Below are 23,512 nucleotides of genomic sequence, written 5' to 3'. Positions count from 1 at the left end.
GTGGAACATCACGACAATTGTTTTACTGCATTCAAGATTTGTCTGAGAAGTGGTTGCAAACCCAGGCGGTCTCTGTGGCACAGATCAGAGACAAAATCCAGCGGAAACAATTTTTCAATGCCCTCCCACCACAGGTACAATGGTAGGTGCACCGTAGACCTTCCCTACAGGAATGGGGCCATATTGCCCGCTTTTGTCCAAAACGAAGCAAAACAGAACCCATGGAAATAGGAGTGCTTCAACCACAGGAATACCGTAGAAGGTGCCCGCAGTACACCCTGGATGTAACAGTAGATGGAAAAGCCACACAAGCACTTGTTGACAGTGGGAGCCAACAGACAGCCGTCCTCCCGGAAGTAACTGAGAAAAAGGGCGTCTCAATTGTTGCCATACCTATTCGTTGCATGCATGGGGATGTGAAGTCATACCCCTCCCAGTTCATAGAATTAGGGGTTAACAATAAAATCATGATCCTAAGAGCCACCGTCATGCCTGCCCTTCCTACTCTGGTCCTGATAGGAACTGGTGTACCCCAGTTCCATGAACCTATGTCCAAAAATGAATGGCTACAAACAGCACCCTTCGCTGGCGTGGATATACCAAAGCAAAGTAAGGTTCGGAAAGCAAAAGCAGACTGGAACCAGAACAAAAGACACATTTGTATAACTAAATGGAAAGTCAAGAATCACATACCTTGCTTCAAAACTGAGAAGTCAGATTGACAAAACTGTGAGGGGAGCCCGAGAAGAAGCAGAAACCACCCGGGAGGATCCACAGAGATATGGTTTGTTTAAGGAAAAGAATGGATTGTTCTACCGTGTAATGATGGGTCCAGAACAGAGGGAATGGGAGCAGCTACTAATACGGAAATCCTATTGTGAGTCGATATTGCACTTAGCCCATGATCATGTAACAGGAGGCCACATGGCTGAAGAGAATACGCTAAAGAAGAGTCTACTAAGGTTTACTGGCTGGAAACATATCAGGACGTAACCGATTATTGCCATAGGTGCCACACTTGTTAACAGAATAGCCTCTATGTACCTCCCAAGGCACCCCTACAAAAAATACCCCTTATCAAAGAGCTGTTCCAAAGGATCTTAGTGGACATAGTCGGATCCTTAGAAACAACTAGCCATTGATATTGTTACTTGTTGGCGGTAATCGATTAGGCTACCAGTTACACAAAAGATTTTCCCATGCGAGGTACACAGCTAATCAGGTGTGCAATTTGTTACTTCCATACTTTGCATATCACACTTCTACGAACCACTGTTTATCACCCACAAACCAATGGGCTCGTAGAGAGATACAATCAGACTATATAACAAATGTTGAAGAAGACAACTGAACATCATAGTCGCAACTGGGACAGAGCCATCCCTTGGGTATTGATGGTTTTACAGAACACCCGACAATCATCCACTGGCTTCTCACCATTTTAACTGCTATTCAGATGATCCCCCAGAACAGTACTAGGTGTTGTGAATGGAGAACGGGAGGCACAAGAAGATATGACTCTGACAGAATACGTATCCAACTTGAATACACATATAGAACACCTGCGAGATCTAACATTCGACAACATTTAGGTTACTCCCAGCAAAAACAGGAAGAGCAATATAACAAAACTTGTAGAATGATAATTTTCAAACCTCAGGATAAGGCATTGGTCCTCTGCCCACTTCTGAGAATCAAATGCTGGCCCGGTGGAGGGGACCCTAAGAGATAAAACAGAAATTAGGACCTGTGAATTATCTAGTCAGCCAACCGCATAGAAAGAAGAAGGAACAGAACTATCACATCAATCTGCTTAAGGAATCGAAGGAAGAACCCCTCTTTATATCAGTGGCCACAGAACCAGAGGAGGTAGAAACAAGACCAACAGCCTCAACTGTATACCAAGGTCTCAGTGAATTACAGTGGGGAAGTAACCTATTTGGGTAAAAGCAAAACAAACTCAATTAAGGGCTGCAACCTTTTGCCCATGTCTTCTCTTATAAACCTGACTGGACTACCCTGGTGGAACACGCCATCAAGAATGAACCGAGGAAGATTGTGCAGCTAAGAGAATACTGCATACCTGAGGCCTGAAGATCAGACATAAAAAGGGAAATAGAGAACATGCTAGATCTGGGCACCATAGAACCATCTAAAATCCCATTGTGTACTCCCATTGTTCTAATCCCTAAACCCAATCGGTCAACCCATTTTTGTATGGATTTTAGACAAATAAAGACCATGGGATCATTACGAGCTCGGTGGTAAGGGGTTAACCGCGCCAGTAATGGTGCCGGTGCCTTATCCCCTTACCGGTCTATTAAGAGTCTGCTCGCGGGACCCGCAAAGGGCACCTGGTAAAACCAGGTGCTCTTAGTGAATCCCACTAGCAGACCAGGGAGCTAACAACGGGCCCGTTATTAACGGGCCCGTTGTTAGCTCCCTCCCCATTCCCATTGAGCCCTATGGGAGCTCGAATGGGAATGGGGATGTCCCTGGTCCGGGTTCCTCGAATGAGGAATCACCGGGTCCTCCAAGGTTGGAATGGCCCGGTAAGTCCTCATTTGAGGAACCCGGACCCGATACCCGGTAAGGAGGTAACCATGCCGCAAATTGCAGCATGGTTACCTCCAACCTCGTAATGAGCACCCATCTCTTCCTATGAAGCATACCCAATGCCCAGAATCGATGAGCTTCTAGAAAAACCTGGACCCGCTCACTACCTAAGCACGATCAACCTAACCAAGGGTTATTAGCAGATCCCCTTGAAAGAGAAAGACAAGGAAAATACTCTGTTTGCCAGTCCACATGGCTTATACAAATTAACTGTACTTCCTTTTGAACTACATGGCGCCCCGGCCACTTTCCAAGCCTTGATGTATCTATTGTTGAGAACTCATGAAGATTATGCCCCCGCCTATCTGGACTACATTGTGGTAAAACATGGGAAGAACATATCGAACACCTTCACCAAGTGTTAAAAGCCTTTGGTAAACCCGAAGAAGACTGTACTAGGGGCTGAACAAACCAAATATCTTGGCTTTACCGTGGATCATGGAGTCATCCCCACTCAAGTAACGAAGATTCAAGGCATTCAAAACCTGCCCTACCCAATACCAAGAAAGAAATAAGAGCATTCCTGGTATTCGTCGACTACTACAGGCAGTTTATCCCACATTTCTCTTCCATCTCTTTCTCTTACATCGCTGCTCCATTAACAGATGCTCTCAAAGCCAGCCACACTGGTATTATCCGAGATGACCCCTCAGCAATAGCGGCTTTCCATAAATTGGGGGATGTTATATCGAAACATCCTTTACTACACTGTCTGGATTTCAATCAGTCTTTCTTTTTGCAAACGGACGCCTGCGGTTCTGGCTCAGGTGCCGTTCTCTCGCAGGGCACTTCTAAAGATCTACATCCCGTGGATTTCATCAGCCGAAACCTTCTTCCACATGAGATGCATTAAGCAACCATTGAGAAGGAATACTTGACCATTAAATGGTCATCAAATCGCTCTGATATTACTTGCTCGGATGACGTTTCACCTTGTATACCGACCACGCTCCCCTCTAGTGGCTGGCAATGCAGAAGGATTCGAATCACAGAGTGTTGTGCTGGTTCCTCTTGCTCCAGCCTGACGGTTTTCAGGTCATTGCGGACTATCTGTCTCACGTACTGGATCAGCCCGACCGGCTTGATCCCACAGTGGTGGTTTGTGACACTAATGTCGGACAAAGCAGGTCAGAAGTTTCCTAGATCTTAGTGAACCATGGGCGACATGTGTTCTTGTCTTTGAGCACCAGGTGAGTAGCGAAATACAACAGAATGGAACGGACTCTGCGAGGTTCACATGGGCAGTCCGGCTGACGTGACCTCATGGGAAACATGCATGCCCACTCACTGGTGTCTTCTGATGCAGCACCTTGTCCTTGGGATTCTTCATGGGGTATGGGACCAAAGCAGGCTGATAGCCAGGCGTCATGGTGGGTGCTCTGGGGAACAATGAGGGAACTGTGCAGAGTTTCTACTTGCATCACACGCAGTCCTGGGACAGGCGCGGGATATCATTGGCCTTCTGGGCAGTGCTATAGGGTAAAAGCTGTTTCGAATGATACATTGTGTCTTTTTGGTTTTCTTTCTACAAGGAGCAAGATGCCGAAGGATCCTGCTCTGAAGCCTACAACTGGCACTGGGATTATTAACCATGTAGGAAGAAGCTGCAAGAGGGTCCACCCATATCAACGGAAGCACAGCAGCTACGAATAGAACGCTGTTTATGTTTACCTGAATAAAGGAACTTTAGTTTCAGCAATTCCTGCCTCCGGCCTCATACTTTACAGGATGTCAGCATCAAAATGAGAAGTGTTCAAAACAAAGTTCAGAGCTTCTTCCAGCTCGTGCTTGGAACAGGGGTTTTCCCTTCCCCAAGATTCAGGATGGTTCACTTTGTCAAAAAGAGGGGTTCCCTTCCCCACGCTTTCAAGTCTCCCCAGGTTCCAAAACAGACAATTTTTTAGGATACTTCTCAGCTTTTCTGGCAGTATTGCCTTTCATCAATTTCACCAATATCACAAAAGTTCAGTTCAATAAATCAAATCACCTACATTTCTTCCTGACAGTCAAACACAGATTTATGGGTGAGTTACGTGGCTTTTCCTTTAGGTGGGTGTATTCGGTCTAGGCACAGGTGTCGGACCACATCGTCCACCCATTACAGGGCACGCAACTGACGCACCTTACTTGCGTCTTCTTCACAGTTACATTGCCACTATTTCAGCTTCACAGGGGTGTTGTTTTGCCACCATTCAGTTGATATACTTTCAGATATTTTTAAAGCTTTTGCCACTGCTTATTCTTTGAGTTTGCACAGTTCTTTATATTCCTATGGCACTTGCCAGTGCTTGTTTTCTTCAGTTTATACCGTTCACAGTTCCTTTGTGTCAGGGGACATCATCAACTGTTTGCAATTCAAATCGTATTTAATCACACTTGCTTTCTTTCAGTCCGGTATTCAAAACATAAGGCTTCATTTTGTTTAATTCAAGCTCATTGCATAAATTGCTATCAAATTCCCAGTTTACTCTCCTGCTGGGAATTTGCTTACAGGGTTTTCACACTTTTCAAATTCCTCCAGCCCTGTCTTAGCCTTATCAATTTCATCTAGTTCTCAGTTCGGTAGTCACAAATCCTTCTATTCAATTTTCTTAGCCTTCAAGTTATAGCCTTCAAGTCCCTCGCTCACTCACGAGCAATCCAACCTGCACAGACCACATGGTTTACCCCAGAGCTTCTCTTACTCCTTCAAACTCCTTTGTCTCACCAGGTACGCTGTCTGCGGATATCGCTCTCCACGTAAGCAGGCTCTCTGTGGCTGTCGCTGCTCCCGGCTCAGCCCGTCTTGGTCCAGGATTTCTGCCGCCTCGGTTGAATGGAGAAGGAGTCCCATCGACTCCTGGAGGATTGCAGACCAGTTCTGCCACCGTAGACCTTTCCCGCTTCCGCTGCAATGACTCTGCAGCTCATGGACACTTAGGGCACGCGTCTCCCTGGTCTCAACTTCGGCTTCTCCTGCAAGCGTCCCACAGGCGACCTCATTAGCCTCACCTGAGCAGCCATTTATACTGCTCTCCAGGCCTCAAGTGCAGGCAATGGTCTTTTACTGAGTAATGGTCCTAGTATTCGGCATCCCTCTTCCTCGTCCCAGTACCAGAGTGGTGTTTGTACATGTCTGTATTAATAAAGAGAAGATGTATAATGGATTGTCTCTTCCTCGTCTCAGTCCCTGACTGGTGTATATTAAGAGAGTGTTTTCTGGAATAATAGGGTAGGCTTGATAATACCCTAAAAAGGATTAAGGGATTTTGACTCCTTGTGAAAGGAAATTGGGCGGTACTGTGTCGCACCCAAGGGTGCCTCATCCCCAATCCCCGAGTCTCCTCCACCCAGGTGATCCTCCCTCGCATATCCACCCCCAGGGTCAGTACCTGAAAGCGACAGTCTTTCCCTGGCCACCTGGGCGGAGGTTATATTGGGAAAATAAGGGAGGGCGCCCTCAGATTCCTCACAATGCTCATTTTAACCTTTCCTGAAAACATTAACTTTCATGTCAGGATAAAATAATCGTTTTTCCAGCATGTTTAGGTTCCTTAATAAAGGCAATTTGCAAACATCCTATGCTTTGCACAGTAGTGAAATTGTACATATAATTATAAACAGTTTTTTTAAAAAACTTTATTTTTGCCTGACGGGTAATTTACATACAAATCGCATTTCATGATTAATCCACATCACATCTACATCTTCAGCATTAATATATAGTGGACGTAGTCCTTTGGGTACATCGGATTAGCATATGGAGCTAGCTGAGTCTGTATCCGAAGACTCCTGATCTGTTCTTAGGCATCTCCTCAGGGGTTCCCAGATATCCTTCGGTCTGCTGATGGCAGAGACCCCTCTGACATAGTTCTCTTCAGTCTTCTGCACGTATATCAAGTCTCTTAGCCATGTCTGCAGAGTAAGGGCGGACTTCGCTTTCCAGGCTCTGAGTATGTTTCTCTTTGCCACTGCTCCTGCCACAGCAAACAATTGACGTGGTCTTAGTGTATTGGCAGTATTGCGCCCATCGGCTTTCTTATAATTATAGACAGTTTTTAATAAGAACAGCTGTTTTTCCTACAATGTATGCAAGCGGACTTATCTAAAAATCTCTGTACATGTTTATACTTACATGAATTTATATGGAAAGCATATATTCCAAAAGTGCAACTCGCACAATGTATGAACATAGACATTATATTTTCTAGCAAATATTTCTAAGCAGTTACCAGTGTTTTTTTAGTGATGAGGTTACTGAGCCTGCAGCCGATTTCCCATAAAAAAGGCACATACACGGGCCAAGAGCTTGTGTCTTTTTATGTGCAGATTACACGTCATTCTACACTTAGCAGCGCATTGCAAATACATGTGTTTAATAGATGATTTAATGACAGGTGTAATATGAGTTCTCAAAGCCTGGGTCACAAGTCACCTTCCTACTGCAATCATTCTGCTTAATGGCTGTTCGAATGACAGTGGGAGATTAATCCTCAGATTTCTCTGTCTCCTACAGAAAAGGTTTTGAAAAACACCACTTCAAATTTCTTTCTCAGACCTACACCATCATAAATCTAATAGCAGCTACCAATTATTCCAATTGGTAGACCATGAACGTATTCTAATCTGTCCTGCGAAATTCAGTTTATTTTCATGTTCTCAACTTGGAGGTTGTTAAACTGATGGATAGATAACAACATCGTTTTAGGAATTGTTTGGTAAAATGATACAGACATGTATGAGTTTATGGAGTCTAAATAAATCAGGTGGACAATTTGTAAATTAGCAGATCCGCATTAAAACCCTTTGGGTTGCCCTTCCTTGGATTCACGGGATGACTAGAACATGCTTTACTTCCTGTGATGCACATGAACAAAGATGTGTCCAGCTGATAACCCATTACATCTCCTATGTGTCCCTTTGGAAAATGTCTAAAATCAGGTTTCTTTAACTTTTTTTTAATTTTTATTTATTTAAATTTATAAGGCATGCAAATGGCTCTTCGGCATCGAGGCGCTGTTACAGCTGATTCACTTAGATACTCTGGTACAGAAAAACAGATTACAGAACAACAGTTGTGAAGACATTTACAAGATATAAGTGGGCATGTTCCAGGGTTACATGAGAACTGCCTGAGATTGTTAATGGAGGAGAGGTCTAGTTGAAGATCTTAGTTTTCAGAGTTCTTCTGAACACTGTGAAGGAGGTCTCTTTCCTGTGAGTGGGGGGCAGAGTGTTCTGATATTTGGGTGCTAGAAGAGGAAAGCTCACACCTCCATCTTTGGCTCTTTTAAAGGTAGGGACAATGAGCTGGGTGGAGTGCTGGATCCACTTGGGTCTATTTGACGTTGCCCAGTGAATTCTTTCTAGAGGTACAAAGGTGCAGTGAGGGAGAGGCCTCTAGGTGTGATGGCAAGGGTCTTGAAGAGTATACGCTCTTTAACTGGGAACCAGTGGACGTCCTGTCTGGCCTGGGAGATGTGCTCCCTTTTAGGAATACTTAGTGCCGCTCTAAGGGCGTTATTTTGGGTGATTTGCAGTTTGTTAAGGTTAACATGAGAAATGTCACTCTTCATGAGAAATTGTCATTTTAAACATTGCTTTTAATTGTGTATTTTCAATTGTCAGGTCAACCATACATGTACACAGTGGCTTAATCTACAGCATACAACCTTTATACTGGTTTATAGGGTATATTTACATGTATTTGTCATGGCTAATGTGGAGTTGTGTGAACTGGGCCCAGTAAGTCATCCGAAGGAGTGAAGGCTAGCATTGCACTACAAACACTGTAGCCACAGTTGGTATTTGCTGCCGTTTGCAAAGTTGTGGCCTGTCAGGCCTTTAGTTGTTCCTGCAGCACAAAGAAGACAAGAAGACTTTCTGGTCAAGATGTCTGCTACATTTGGCTGTTATTATTTTAGGTTGGAAAACGCATTGGGTACCCTTTGTATATTTGTTTTCCATCAATGTTGTTTTACTACACACTCTGACTGTTTTGTTGGGCAGCATATTTTATAATAGAGCCCAGTGGTGGCGTGGAGGTGCGGTGCGGTCCAACTGTCCTGCTCCTCTGTGTCGATGTCATTCATTACTAGGGGATTCCTGATATCCATGCCTCAAACTTTAGCCGGTTTCGTACTTTTCTTATGGGGTTGGACTATTTAAATAAATAAATACAAATAAATACATCTTTATTTATTTAAATTGGTTATTTATAACGCTGACTTTTAGATACCAATTTGTGACACCCTCTGTGTATTCAGATGGCTGGTAGGGTGGCTCCTGTAAAAAGCCATCCTTTCTTAGTGACAAAGGGGTACAAACAAGATCGAAGCATCAAGGTCCTGGAAATAAATCAAGAGGAACATATAGTAAGTGGGCAGTTGAAGTTCTGCCACGTACAAAATCTAGATGTCGCTATTTAAATCGATATGTTTTTGGTAGCTGTATAACGGCCGATGTATTTCAGATATTTGTGCTTGTTCGCTTGGAAAAAAGCCTGCCATTCATTCATGTTACTTAATAACATGAAGCCTTCCTTCTCGGGCATCTCATAGTCTTCCTTTTAGGCCTCTGGAATTGTGATTCTGATCTATCCCTCTTTTCTTCTGCTGATTGCCTCCATCTTAAGATGATCCTCGAGGTTATGGTTGACGATAATGATGATGCTTTATCACCAAAACCTACACTTTGAGCATGTCCTCCAAATTTGAATAGATACTAGAGCGTTGGTTCTGAAACACCATGAGGGGCCGTTTCACAAGGGAATATTTGTTTGAATGCAAATTGTTGAAGGCGCAATAGAAACATTTGGTTGACTGCAAATTGCTGAAGGCGCAATTTGTTCTTAGTTTAGTTTAGTTTAGTTTTTTTATTTATACCGCGCGCCGAACCCTGGGGTAACTGGGCGCCGGAGACTTAGATGCAATTACAACATGGCAGGACTTAGATGCAGTTACAACATGTCAGGAATATATAATATACAATATACAATAATACAAGACTAAGACATAACAGCAATAAGTGTGGCAGGAATATACAATATACAATAATACAAGACTGAGAAATAACAGCAATAAGTGTGGGAGACCAGGATATGGAAGACCAGGTTGCAGGCTGGTCGACAGGGGCATGCAGAGAGGAAGTACATTAGGCAGAGTTTCTGTTGGAAAGCCAAGTTTTAGTTTTGGCTCTAAAAGTCCAGAAGGAGGGTTCTGTTCTGAGGGTTAGCGGCATAGCGTTCCATAGTTTGGCGGCTAGGACCGGGAAGCTGGCGCCGCCGGCTTTTTTAGGGCAAATTTGGGAACGGAGAGGCAGTGTGAGTATGGCGTTCTGGTTGGTCTAGTTGAGGTGTAGTTGTGGAACTTGTCTGCCAGGTATTTGGGTGCATCATTGGAGCAGCATTTATGGACAATGACGAGGGATCTGAGGGTGATTCTGTCTCGTACCGGAAGCCAGTGAGCATCTTGCCTGATGCTGGAGATGTGGGCGTGTCGTGGGATACTGAGGGCGGCTCTGAGGGCATTATTTTGAAGCACCTGTAGTTTGTTCAGGTTGCGTTCTGACGTGCCGAGAAAGAGTGAATTGCAGTAGTCAATTTTTGAGAGAACTAGTGCTCTGGCTAGCGTAATGCAGCTGGAGGCAGAAAGGAAGGGTTTGCAGGCGTTGATAAGCTTATTTGTGTAAGCTGTGGATGAGGCTGTGGCATTTATCTGTCTTTTGAGCGAGAGAGTGGAGTCTAGATAAACCCCAAGGGTTTTAATTTCTTTGGCAACTGTGATTTGGTTACCGTCTATGTTGATGGACGCGTAACGGGGGTCTAGTTTGTTTAGCCGTGGTTGGGAGCCGACAAGAAGGAGCTCAGTTTTCTCATCGTTGAGGCATAGCCCGTGCTCTGCCATCCAGGCTTGGATCTCCAAGTATAGATTGTTGATTCTGGTGGAGTCCTCGTCATAGCACCCTGATAGGGTGATGAGAACCTGGGTGTCGTCAGCATAGTTTGTGTATGTGACACCCAGGTTGTCTAGGCGGTCAAACAAAAGCTTCGTGAAGATATTGTATAGGGTCGGCGAAACGCACGAGCCTTGAGGGACGCCGCATGTGATGGGGACAGGGAGTGCTGAGGCCCCCGGGGAGAAGATCCGGGTGGTTCGGTTGGTTAGGAAGGACTGGATCCAGGCAGTCGCCTGATTAGAGAAGGCCGCTGACGTCATCAGATATTCCGTGAGGATCTGATGGTCGACGAGGTCGAAGGCTGCTGATAGATCTAGTAACAAGAGAATGGCTATATTACCCTTGTCCTTTGCCTTGTCCATCTGGATTTTTAGGTCCAGTAGGGCTGACTCTGTTCCGTGCCTTGGCCTGAAACCAGATTGTCTGAGACCCAGGAGGTTGTTGTCTTCTAGGTGCTTCTGTATTTGCAGGTAGGCCACTCTGTCTAAGATCTTTAGGATGTAGGGAACGGTGGTGATTGGCCTGTAGTTGGTTGGGTTATTGGGATCTAGACTAGGTTTTTTTAGCAGTGGCATGACCCAGGCCTCCTTGAGGGTGCTGGGCACTGAGCTTGATTTGAAGGATGCGTTGATAAGGGCTGTTATAAAGGGGGCCAGCATGTTGGCGCCTTCCTGGATGATGGGAGCTGGGCATGAGTCCCCTTGGTATCTAGAGGGTTTGAGGCCCTTAATGATGCTTTCTACTTCTTTAGTGGATACTGGTGAGAAGGAGAAGGGGGGGCAGGTAGGTGTTTTGGGAGTAGTGGACGGTAGATGGTGGTTCGTTTTTTTGGTTAGGTTAAGCTTTTTCTGTTCGATTTTGGATTGTAACATGGTGATTTTGTCTGCTAGTGCTTTTTGAATCCTCTCACACCAGTCTGCATCTTTCACGCAGGTTTCTGCCAGAGTGGGTGGGGATTCGAGCTCTCTGAGGATATTGAAAAGCTCTTTTGTTTTGGATTTGGCGCTCTCAATTCTGTAGTCATATGTCTCTTTTTTGGCCTTGAGGATGGCAGTTTTGTAGGTGGTGGCTGCTATTGAGAGTTGTGTTTTGTTGGAGGGGTTGGGCGTTTTTCTCCAGGTGGCTTCTGCGGCTCGTTTGGAGTTTCGGAGGATTTTTAGCTCTGGTGTGAACCATTTGTTCATGTGGGCTGCCGGTTTGGCTTTGGTGAGTTTGAGTTGGGCGATGGTGTCAACTGCTGATTCAAGTGTTTTGTTGTATAAGTCAGCAAGTTTCTCCGCGTCTAGGTTGACATAGTTTGTGGGGGTAAGGATGTTGTCTAAGAGTGGGCTGAGGTTTTGTAAGGTAATGTTGCGGTTATTTCTGCTGAGTGCTTGGGTGATGATGGGGGTAGGAGTGTTTGGTTGTGGTTTCCCTTGGATGGAGAAGGAGATGGCGTGGTGGTCAGACCATGCAGTTTGCTCGTTTTTTGTGATGGTCGTAGAGCAGTTGAGATCCGCTAGCCAGTCCAGGGTCCTACCTTTGTTGTGGGTGGGGTCTGTGATTCTGAGCTTGAACCCTAGTTGGGAGATGGTGCTTTCCAGGGAGAGTGCATTGGCATCGTTTGGGTCACCGAGGCCGAGGTTGAGGTCGCCAAGGAGGATGATTTGCGATCCTGTTTTGGTGTTGGTGGTCAGGAGGTCAAATATCTCTTCCTCGAATGTGGTGATGGGGCCTGGGGGTCTGTAGAGGAGGTGTAATAGTACGGTTTGAGTAGCTGAGAGTTGAAGCTTGGCTGACAGAAGTTCTGCAGACCGGAAGCTAGGCGGTGGGGTTAATCTGAGGCCAAGGGATGTTTTGGCGATGAAGGCTACTCCTCCTCCTTTGCCTATGTCCCGGTCTTTCCTCAGTATTGAGTAGCCTTCTGGGATGGCGAGGGAAAGCGCTGGGCCTGCTGCTTGGTGCAGCCAGGTTTCAGTGATAGCCAGGAAGTGCAGGTTGTTAGCAGAGATGAAGTCTGCGATATCTAGCGCATGGGCGACCAGGGAGCGGGCATTGATGAGGGCGCCCTTGATCAGCGGTTGTTTGGATGTGCTCAGGGGGGCTGTTTGGGTGATGTTCAAGATTTGGGCGGCGTTAGCTAGATTGTGCGCGGGAAGAGGGGAGTGTTTTTTGGTGAGTGTCGTAGGGGTTATGAACCGAGAGCCGAGTCTCAGGTTTCTGTCTTTCAATGTGCATGGGTTCCAGGGAGAGGGTGGAGCAGCAAATCGGCGGATCCATTCTATGGGGCTGAGGGTGCCGTTAGGCTGGTCAGTGTGTTGGGTCTCGAAGAAACCCATAGTCGAGGTGTATGGAGGATGTTGGGTTGGGTGTGATTGTGGTCGAGGTTTGTGGCGGGTGATGTTGTTGTGGTAGAGCAGGGCGAGTGTGGCCGTTAGGGTGACAGTGGATAAGAGGAGGTTTGCCATGGATGGTCAGTGTGCGACCTGGATATGGTGTGGTGAGGTCGACTAGATGGCAATAGAGTGGGTTGCGTGGATAGGGAGCCGCCTAGTAGTCGGAGTAGCGGGGTAATGGGCAGGCACAGTGACGCAATAGATTAAGGCACAATGGGTAGCAAGTAGACTGTTCTTAAATGCACCTAGGGTTGTCTGTCCCAGAACACACTAAAATGCATATGTGCCAGAGGGCACCTAGAAATGACAGGTACAGGTTGTATGAAAATTGCCAGAAAATCATCAGATACAGGCATGCAAAGTGGCCCCTAGATTTAGAGTAGCGCAGATGTGCAGATTAGCAATTAGGATCAAAAATAGCAAGGGTTTGAAGTTAGCACAGCAGTGGATCGGAGTGGCGCATGAGTTCAGAGTGGCACAAAGATTCGGGATAGCGCCTGGATTGGGAATAACGTCTAGGTTCAGGGTAACACTTAGTTCAAAATAACACCTAGATTCAGCCTAGCACCTACATTCCGAATAGCACTTAGAATAAGCGTGACATGCGTTTGGAGTTTAAGTACAGTATTGAGTTTGGAGGCTATGGTGATATGTTGCACAAGGACACATTGGGCTACAGGTCAACAGATCTAGGGTAGTTGGTGAGCAGATCAGCAGAACAAAGGCAAATGATCACAATGCAGTTAGAAGTGGTAACTAGAATTGCATTAGGCTGACAGAGCATAAATGAGGCACAGTGCAGTTTTATTAACCACTAAATTCAGAAAGGCGAATGGACAGATCAGCAGAGCAAAGGCAGAGAGTTTTATATATATAAATCGGAGAGTCATAGAGTAGTTTGGCGTAGGATCTTGTCATAGTGTCTAGATTCGAAATGTTGTAAATGGGCTGTGAGCCAGTCAAAATAGAGTGTGGTCAGACACGATGAAGGAGGGTTTAAGTAGGCGTGTGACTTTGAGAGGATTTTGCCTTGCATTTAGGCATGGAGCGCTCAAGTCATCCTGAAGGGCATAGGTGTCGCGGGTGGATGTTACCTTGGGAGGCTGGTGTTGGGTGGCCGGGGGACTGGCAGGTGGCAGGATCGGCAGGTAACAGGCAGAGAACAGGCTCCAGCCTTAGTCTCGAGGGCCTTGGACAGAGAGGGCCGGCTTCGCCTGCCGGCGTCCAATGGCTGGACGCCGGCAGGCGAAAATGGCATGCACGAAAATGGCATGCACAGTGATTTGCCAAGAATTTCATATGAACTATGTGCAATGCACCTACTGCAATGTTCACGTGCAAATGTAATCCAGTTAACAACAAAAGAGCAAATTGACAAGGGGAGTCCCTGTAAGTGATATTAAACATGGGAAGGTGCAAAGTGTTGTTTTTTTTTTTAACTGAAAGTGGTGTAACTTTGGGTAAGCGACGCAGTTTCAAGGAAATATATTTAAAAGAGTAAACTTTGTTGCGGTTTGTTTGCATGGGTTTCAAATCTGGTGTACCCTATGTTGGACCAAGGTTAAATTACCACCAGAGCAAGTGGCTTGCTCTTTGTTTGGGAGTCAGGGTTCTCCATCTTTTTGTAGGCGTGTCCATCATTTGCCATCAGCTTGCCCATCAACAGTCCCCCGGCCCATCCATTTTCCATATTCAAATAGTTGCATATCATCTGAGGATAGCTCAGCGGCAACGTGCTCGACTTGGAAACAAGACGACACAGAGCAACACAGGTTTGATCCCTGGGTCAGCGCTTAGAAACCTCTGGGTATTAAGCGCGTCATGAATGACCTATCATATCATATATCATATCATATCATTACACCCATAAAAGCGCAGTTATCAGTAAATTTTGCGCACAAACACAAACATTTGCACTACAACCATTCCCAATTGGATCATTTTTGTGTTTTATCAATCCATCTTAACTTACCTGAGCATGAAAATGCTAATGCAAATACACTTCCGAATTGCCCTCAAAATGCATACATATGTTTGTACAAGCTCGACCAGAACAGTTGTTTATTTTTGGAAACTTTTTTTGAATTCCAATGTTTTATTTTAAATACGTTATTCAATCAGCAAAATACTCTACACATTCAAAAGGAGGTGTCAAGGCAATACCTAGCATTGCTAACTGTCAAGCGTTCAAACATACTAACGCTTGTTAAAGGTCCTATAACTAGAAAGTGGACAATCTTAATTGAACCACTTAGCCATTACTGTTGTAAAAGAGTGTCACTTTTGGGGTAGCAGTGGAAGAATGGCCAGGGATCGTGGCTCAAGTGGTCTAGACAGTTTAGCTAAAGAAATCAAAGTGGTGGTGTCATTTGATATTATCGTTTATCAGTTAAGTCAGTTGTCGGCCATATTTCTTGTTGCCCCTACTGTAGTTAGATTACCAGATTAACCCATCTCATCGGGGTTCTCCTTCACACACACTCCCACCGCTATTAACCACTACACCCGCATTACCCAGAGGGCTCCCACCTTGCGGACACTCTTCACACACATTAACAACATCCTCGGCCACCAAAGCCACTCCCCCAAACAGAGACCTTAGCCCCTCCCCCAAAGTAACATATCATCTTCTAATAAATCTCAGCCATGGTACCCATTCGCTCCCGCAGACCACACTACACAGCACACCCCAGTCATCCAAGGGACATCCCCCAGCTGGGTCCCTCTCCCTTCTCGGCAACTAACACAATGCCAGCCTTCTTCCACCATTACTTCCATACCACCCATTCCCCTTCCACCTGGTAGCTCCCAATCCCCCCTCCAAACTCCTCCCCAGAATCCTCAACCCTTCGCATCAAACACCCAACCTAGCAATGGACTAAAGTGCATCCTGATCAATGCCAGATCAGTTGCAAAAAAAGCCACATTTCCGACCTAATTTCATCTGAAGGCCCTGATATCCTCTTCATCCCCAAAACCTGGTTCTCTCAAGACTTCCAGCCCATTGCACACGAGGCCTTCCCTCCAGGTTACATTCTTATTGTGCATAACAGGACCAGCAGGGCAGGTGGCATTGCCATCCTGTACAAATCCTTCTCTCCACAAGCCTGCAACTCAGACTGCAAATTCGTCCTAGTAAAATTTCTCACACACACTCACAGCTTCCTGCTCATATGTACACCCCCGGGCTATAACAGACGCTTTGCAGAAAATCCTAGCGACTCTTTAGCAGCCATCTTGGTCTCTCACCCCTTCCTCACAATGCTAGGGGACTTCAATATCTGGTTTAATGTCCCACATAACCCCATGACACAATCCCTTCTGGACAACCTGGAAACCCTACATCTGACACAACTAGTATTAGGATTTAACCACTTTGCATGCCATACCCTAGATACAATATTTAGCTCTCCTGAACTCATCACCCCTCTTCCGTCTTGCACACTACTCTGGAAGGTCCATGCTGCTATCTTCTTCACTCTCTCGATTGTATACCTTCATCCTCCCTGACAGCCCCAGTGCCACCTACCCACTATGGAAGAAAGTCAAAGTAACTCCAGACCTGGTAGATTCCCTGCTTGCCTCCCTGACCTCCCTACCATTACAATCGGATCTGATCTCCATCCGCCACTTCGATCGATGGCTCTCAAAAGCTCTTAGCCCACTCACCCCAATCAACTCCTTCTCTAGCAGACAGGGCCTGTCCCCCAGATGGTTCACCTCAGCTCTCAAATCACAGAACCACATCCTTGAATGCAGATCTAGGCTCTCAAGACCTTGCTCTTCCCTTCTGTATCCTGACTGACCTAGTCTACATCCTGGGTGAACTATCACCACCAGAAAGGAAAGCAAGGGCAACCGATGAGTCACCTGATGAGACAACAAGGTGGCACCTAACCCACAGGGAAAGGACTCCAGTCAAACTTTATGATATCTGCAGAACCGCCTGGTAACTAGATATCAGCCTTAATTCAATGGTAGGAAATTACACTCCATCACAATGGAACATAGCTTTATCCCTCCTGGGGCACAGCCACCCACCCGCATACATCTGCAATAATCACTACTCGACTTCACAACACACATCACCACTGCCAATAGAATGCAGCGGAGTCCTACAAATAAATTCGGTCCAGGTGTGCACATATTCAGTCTCCTTGACGTGTCTACTGACAGTCTCTCACAGCACCCATCCACTATCCAGATCTCCACGGCTCGCTATCAGGGACTTAACCAACCCCTACATTCCTTCATGCTGGCTAAACATGCACACATGCATCCTAGAATCCTCCTTCACACCTCACATCTCGGACCTCGGTACCTCCAAGGGCGTTCACCCCAGAGCACTTTGAGGCCATACCAATGGCAGTAGGTGCTATACAAATGCTATATAACATAACATAATATACCTGTGTGCTGGACTGATCATTTCTCTAGCCATTGCATCTGGGATTTGTAGTCTTGTGTCACTTCACTGGAATACAATGGACTAAAGTAAAAGGAAAATTCATTAAAAAATATATTCCTCAATACTTCTTTATGCCATCTAGTGGTGAACGTGTGGTCATGTATCTGATTGCCACAGACTTATTTAGGCTTTTTCATGAATAGAATGGTGAACGGTTTTTTGTGGAAAAGGGCAACGGTCCTTCCACAGAGTTCCCAGAAGGTATGCCATATGCTTGCCTTTCATTGCAGGTACATAATGTTGCATAATAATCAGGCCTAAAAATGAGCACTCTGCACTAGTGATTGGTGAGTGATAGTTGACTCTTGGCAAGTACAAAATTATGGTCTGTGTACATGTGGATAATTTAGGAGTGAGTGCTTCTTTATGCCTGGCTAGTAGCTTGCAACTTGAAATATGTGTACCCCTGATATAATATGTTTTGTTTAAATTCACACGCAGGCAAAGTGTTCTTCCTACCTGACCATAGGGAGGTGTCACGAGATGTGAGCATCTTGGAAACAAACTTGTGAAGTTAACTTGAGGCCTACTACAATGCTGATTTTCGCCATATTGATACCCTAAAATAAAATATACCACAATGAAAACTCCCTTCTTATTTGTGGATGGTACATTGCAACAATTAAAAATCTAAGTTGTATTAAATAGTTCCTGGAATTCGTTTTTTCCCAGCACGGGAGGAACAAAACAGTTTTTGCGTGTCATACTGAGCAGTTTTTTGTTTTGCTCTGCATAGTATAGTGTTTGGGGATCATACTGAGCAGTTTTTTGTTTTGGTCTGTATAGTACAGTGGTTGGGGATCATACTGAGCAGTTTTCCGTTTTGCTCTACCGAGTACATTGTTTGGGGGTCATACTGAGCAGTTTTTTCTCTTGCTCTGCCTAGTACAGTGTTTGGGGATCATACTGAGCAGTTTTCTGTTTTGCTCTGCCTAGTACAGTGTTTGGGAATCATTTTGTTTTGCTCTGCATAGTACAGTGTTTGTTTTCTGAAAGCGCTGCTCAGTTCATTCACAAGCAACATATACCCTGTGGATGCATATATTATCTACATTGAATACAGCTCCATGGATACTAATTTCGTGGCCCTCCATATGTGTTGGGCTATCTCTCCCACTAATCCTAGCCCGCATCGACACTGGTAATGATCATGGGCAGTGCTCCAGATAAGATTTTAAAGTGGGGGTATTTTACTCCCTATTTTTTAAAGTTGGGATTGAAAGGATTTTTTAGAAGGAAAAATGTTAATTCCAGTTCCCAATGGAAGTATTTTAAAAGCGAGTAAACATTTTTTAATTGAAAAATGAAAATGTTTTTATAATAATTATTTTGCTGCACCTTGTTAGTCATAAACAATAAAATAAATACATGTTTGCGTTTTCCGATCAGGCAGTTATAATAGTAGTTTCTTCCTGTGGTACTATGTGCACAACTGCTCCAAACATATCCATGGAGCTATGCGGGAGAAAGCAGGAGCGTAAGGTACTACGTGTCTGTTCCCTATTTTTTCTTGGGAATATTTGTACTCCCTATATTTATTTTTCGGCAGTATTTTCCTATTTTTAGGGAGTAAAAGTGGCCGATGCACCCCTTATCTGTAGGGCTGATCATAGGATTTGTAGTTCCATGGATGGTTCTTCCCGACTATGCCCAGAGTCCTAATTCATCAGACCCCTGAGTTTTATCAGTCTGTGTTTTGCCACCCCTCAAACTCCAGTCCATATGAAAATATCTTAACTATTTGTACATGAATGTAGCCACATTTCACATACCCTTTGTAAACACAATAACACGATGTTCCTGTTCTAGGCAGGATACGCCCTATAACCCAAAATCACAGTTTAGCCTCCGTGTTGCTACGTTCTGAGCTATTTCAGAATCAGGTTTGTGGCTAAGAGAGGGCTCCATTGTTAGTGCCCCTGATGCTAATTGATAATAGGTCACGCAGCATTGGGCATTCCAAAAGAAAACGTGCACCTGTGACATTGCATGAGTGGCCCCTTTATCCGGGGCTCTGCTGCTCACTCAGCTCCTTCATGGGATGCATAAAGGCCCCTCCAGTGACTCCTGCGAGAAGGAGGGAGGCCCACATCACTGGCTGTCCCCCCATATGTATTACCACTGCTTTAGACCAAGTAATCAAAATGCTGAAATTGGAAAGCTTTAAAAAATATATATATATTCTTTTTTAGTATGTTATGTCCCATTTACTGCCAACCCCACTCCCCCAGTAATTGGTTCTGTCTTTGGGGTACTGCAAAAGGAGAAAGGGGGCGTCAACTCTTTGTTTTCTATTGTGATTCTCCATAGTTTAGCCAGGAATGTGAGGCTTTCCAAATGCCACCTTTGGTTCTCCAGACCTTATTGAACTACTACAACTCCCATCAACCTTGTCGAGCCTAGCCAATGGTGCTGGATCATGAAAGTTGTAGTTCAAAACATCTGGAGAGCCAGAGGATGCGAATCCCTGGAACATGTGTAATTAATAACAGCTTGACAATGCTTTGCATGCCCTGCGCCTGTTTCTTTGTCAGCATCTGCTGTTCATAGGGTATTTTTTAAGTGAACAAGCATTTGATTAATTGTTTTCCATATTTTCTTTCTGCCTCTCATTTCAGAACGCTTTGATCACCACTGTCCCTGGGTAGGCAACTGCGTGGGGAAAAGAAACTACAGATTTTTTTATATGTTTATTTTATCGCTGTCCTTTCTGACAGTCTTTATATTTGCATTCGTCATCACCCACGTCATTCTTCGTAAGTATGCTAGTGAAATCACATGTAGCCATTTGCTTGGCTTTGCTTTACTTTTATATTTAATTTATTTTATTTTCAACCATCTAGGCTCGAAAGCGCCCTCCTGCCATCCCCTAAGGCTTCCACGTCACCAGTGCCATGCTTGGTTAGGGCAGTTGGAATAGAGTAAGAGTAGACAACCTCCGCCACTCCAGGTGTTTTGGCCAGCAACTCACTGTCAGGCCTAGCCAGTACAGTCAATGGTGAGAGATTGTGGGAGGCAAAGTCCAAAACATTTGGAGAGCTGCAGGTTTCCGAACACTGACATGTATAGAAAGCTTGTCTTTTGATACTGCCATGGGGTGGGAAGGGCTGTATAAAATGCAATTGTGATATTTGAAACATGTTATCTGTTAATATGGCCCTCTAGGTGTGTTGAACTTCAAATCCCATCAGCCCTTACCAGCTTAATCTGTGGGGGAAGGATCATGGGAGTTGTAGTCCAAAACACCTGGTAGGCCACATAATGAGTGACTATGCTTCAAAACAAACAAATAATGAACATGAACATACTAGGAGTGTTTCCCACGAAACCCACTTCTCAACACGCTTGTAATTTTGTTGCTTCTCTGTTGTATGACTATGGCGTTCCAGTTATGGGCGGTTCCTCTTTAGAATAGACCCACTCTTTGTATGAACATATTGGAGGAGTCAACTAAATATTGAAAGCTATGAAGGAGATATGATAGATTGTTTCAATTTGCAAAGGAGCAGTAGAAAAGATAAAATCACAGTGACGTCTGACAATATGCACACGCCCTTGTCAAGAGAGTTCACCCCAGAGCAAGGCCCACTGTTTAACTGTTGGATTCCATGCAAGACTTCAGCATGATGTCACAGACTAAAGGCCCCGCTAGTGAAACTAAGTTAGAGAACATTTGCTTCCAATTTGCTTTGTGGGTGGAGTAGATATTTTGCTGAGTCTCCTCTTTTGGGTGAATTGCGATTTCCCAGCAGGAATGACATTTTTTGTGCATTTGTGGTCGATGTTTTTAGCCAATTAGGGGGCTGAAACATTTTGCAGCCCCCTAATTGGATGACATTTTGGGCATCACCACCCAAAAAATGAAATTTCAGATGTGAAAGGGCCCAAAAAGTGTCCAGTTCCACTCCACGGGTGAAATTGGCAAAGGATTGTGGCTATATTTTGCCAATTCCTTTGCGGAGTACATTACAGTCGTTTTGCCCATCACTACCTGTCACTTTACTTTAACTGTAACTACGCCAGAGCAGATCAACAATGGCAAAGTCTTTATTTCTCTCTATGTTGGGTTCACAAGCATCATGCAGTATAGTTAAGATAAGATACACATAATCAACTATGCCGCAGGGTTATAACATGTGTTCACCTAATTATAGCAAAACATCACAGCATAATTGAAAGCTGCAGTTGAACATGAATGTAAATATTGAGGTGTGACGCTCAATTTCCCTAATCTATGGCTGAGCACTAATCAGGGATTACATTTTATGTCCCTTTTGTGATCAGCAGGGTCTGAGCAACACATTGTTTACTATTTGAATGGCATATGCGTCTCTAAGATTAATTTTGGAACTTTGTAGTGGTACCTATGTTGTGTGTTTATATTATTGGTGTTAATATTTTGCCAAAGTTGTATCGTTGCTTGTACATCCAGTATGTAATTTGTGTGGCAACTTGCTGCCTAATAGAGGAATTAAAGACAAAGAAAGCAAGTATACAGTTAACAGGTGTTAAGATGCATGAAGCTCCAATTGGGAAGGCTGATTAATACAAGGCACCCCAATGATTGCACAAACACACACATATTCTATTCGTTGTGTCTAGGGTTAGTAAAGTGACAGTTTTTATGAAACACCTTTCCAAATCAATTGTTTAAGTTTCTGATTCTGTTCGGGGAAACCAAGGAATTAAATGCGCAGCATGAGAATTTTAACGCTGCAACAAAAGGCACATCTATTTTTGTGTCAGGATGTCTACATATGTTTCAGCAACAATTTGCATCAACACCATCCCTGGTGTTCTGCTGCTCTAGTTGTGGCCCTCTTCAGGACAGGATGCTGTTTTTTAGGTTGGTATAAATTCAGAAAACCCCAGGTATTCACTTTATTTTCCAATGCTGAAAAGAATGGAAATATGGAATTCGTGTTAGTGTTTGGTCTGGAATACAGTGTAAAAACCCTTCTGGTAAAAGTTCATGCGAAATGGATACTCTATTTTCCACATTTCCCATTGGCACTGACATTTGTATGCTTTTGTGGTCGGACTCAAGTTTTTGATTTTTGTTGTAAAAAACAGTGAAGTCACTCCTAATTTTCTGTGTATCTTCATGCACTAAATTCCTTCTTTAGTATTTCGGCTGCAAACCAATTTTAGTCTTTACGTCGAGATACTTCAAACTTTAGACCTAAAAACAAGTTTCACATATTGGTTTTTGGTATAACATTATTGACGTGTTTTTCTTCCAGAGTGCATAGTTAACTGCATTCTTTACTGACCTGGTAGTTTAATGTCTAGGTCCTGTGATTTCGATTACGCGCTGAATCTTGTGATCGCTGCACGTTTCTGCTATGAATGGTATTTGAAAGGTATCGTCTGTTTCTTTTGTTTAGTTAACCTGTGGAGACAGACCCAATGTTGTTTTGGCCATGTACTCAATGTTGACTATAGTATCTTGATTTTCGCTTACTCGCGGAATTCCGCGGTTGTTTCTTTAAAGTGGAGAAAGCAGCGAGTCGCAGGAGAGCGAATCATTTACCTTTAGGTGTTCCGCAGGTCAGTCTTCCTTGTACATAGTGCAGCTCCTCTCAGTATTCGCGCGGGGAGCCGGCTCAATCGAGGTTGGTACCGCGAGGGAGGGGATTGTGTTTTTTTCTGTGTTCGCGTATCATGTGACTACTACGTGCGGATACTGAACGTCTACTCATTTTTGCTTTGTAATGCTGGCGGCCATCTTGGAGCGTGTGTCACAAAGCTCCTTTTTGTTTTGTTCTTACTCAGGAACGTTTTATACTTTATTGATTGTAATCCGTTGTGGTAATTACACACTGGATTACAAAAGTAAATACCGCATTCTGATATTTAGGGGAGCCATGTATGCCTACCTGAATGTGTTATTGAGAGCCCATTTTGGGCTATCGCCATGCAGGCAAATTGGTCTTTATCCATATGTGCAGTAATGCCACACACTCATTCTGGATATTCACAGGGTGCCACCCCTGTATTTGTTATAATGCACAACGCCTTTTTTGGAAAAAGCCTTTTTGACTTGACCTGATCAGCAGGGAACAACTTTTTTCCCTCAAAAGAAAATACCCCACTTGACTGACGAATTTAAGCCATT

At 44.4% G+C, this 23,512-nt stretch overlaps 1 protein-coding gene across 3 annotated transcripts in view; it reads left to right on the top strand.

The window, feature by feature from the left end:
* The window catches only part of ZDHHC14 (zinc finger DHHC-type palmitoyltransferase 14), a 670,162-nt gene that overhangs the window by 533,287 nt on the left and 113,363 nt on the right, over positions 1 to 23,512 (top strand). For 2 of the 3 annotated variants that reach the window (XM_069607725.1, XM_069607726.1), the window contains exon 4: positions 20,013 to 20,150. The exons of the other annotated variant lie outside the window; for it this stretch is intronic. In XM_069607725.1, the coding sequence (XP_069463826.1) occupies positions 20,013 to 20,150 (138 nt within the window). The remainder of the gene's footprint in view (positions 1 to 20,012; positions 20,151 to 23,512) is intronic. 3 annotated transcript variants of the gene reach the window in all.

This window comes from Ambystoma mexicanum, chromosome 4q (assembly GCF_040938575.1).
Source record: "Ambystoma mexicanum isolate Mex_15411 chromosome 4q, UKY_AmexF1_1, whole genome shotgun sequence".
Lineage (NCBI taxonomy): Eukaryota > Metazoa > Chordata > Amphibia > Caudata > Ambystomatidae > Ambystoma > Ambystoma mexicanum.
Note: the sequence above shows the minus strand (reverse complement) of the source record. Positions and strands in the feature narration are given on the sequence as shown.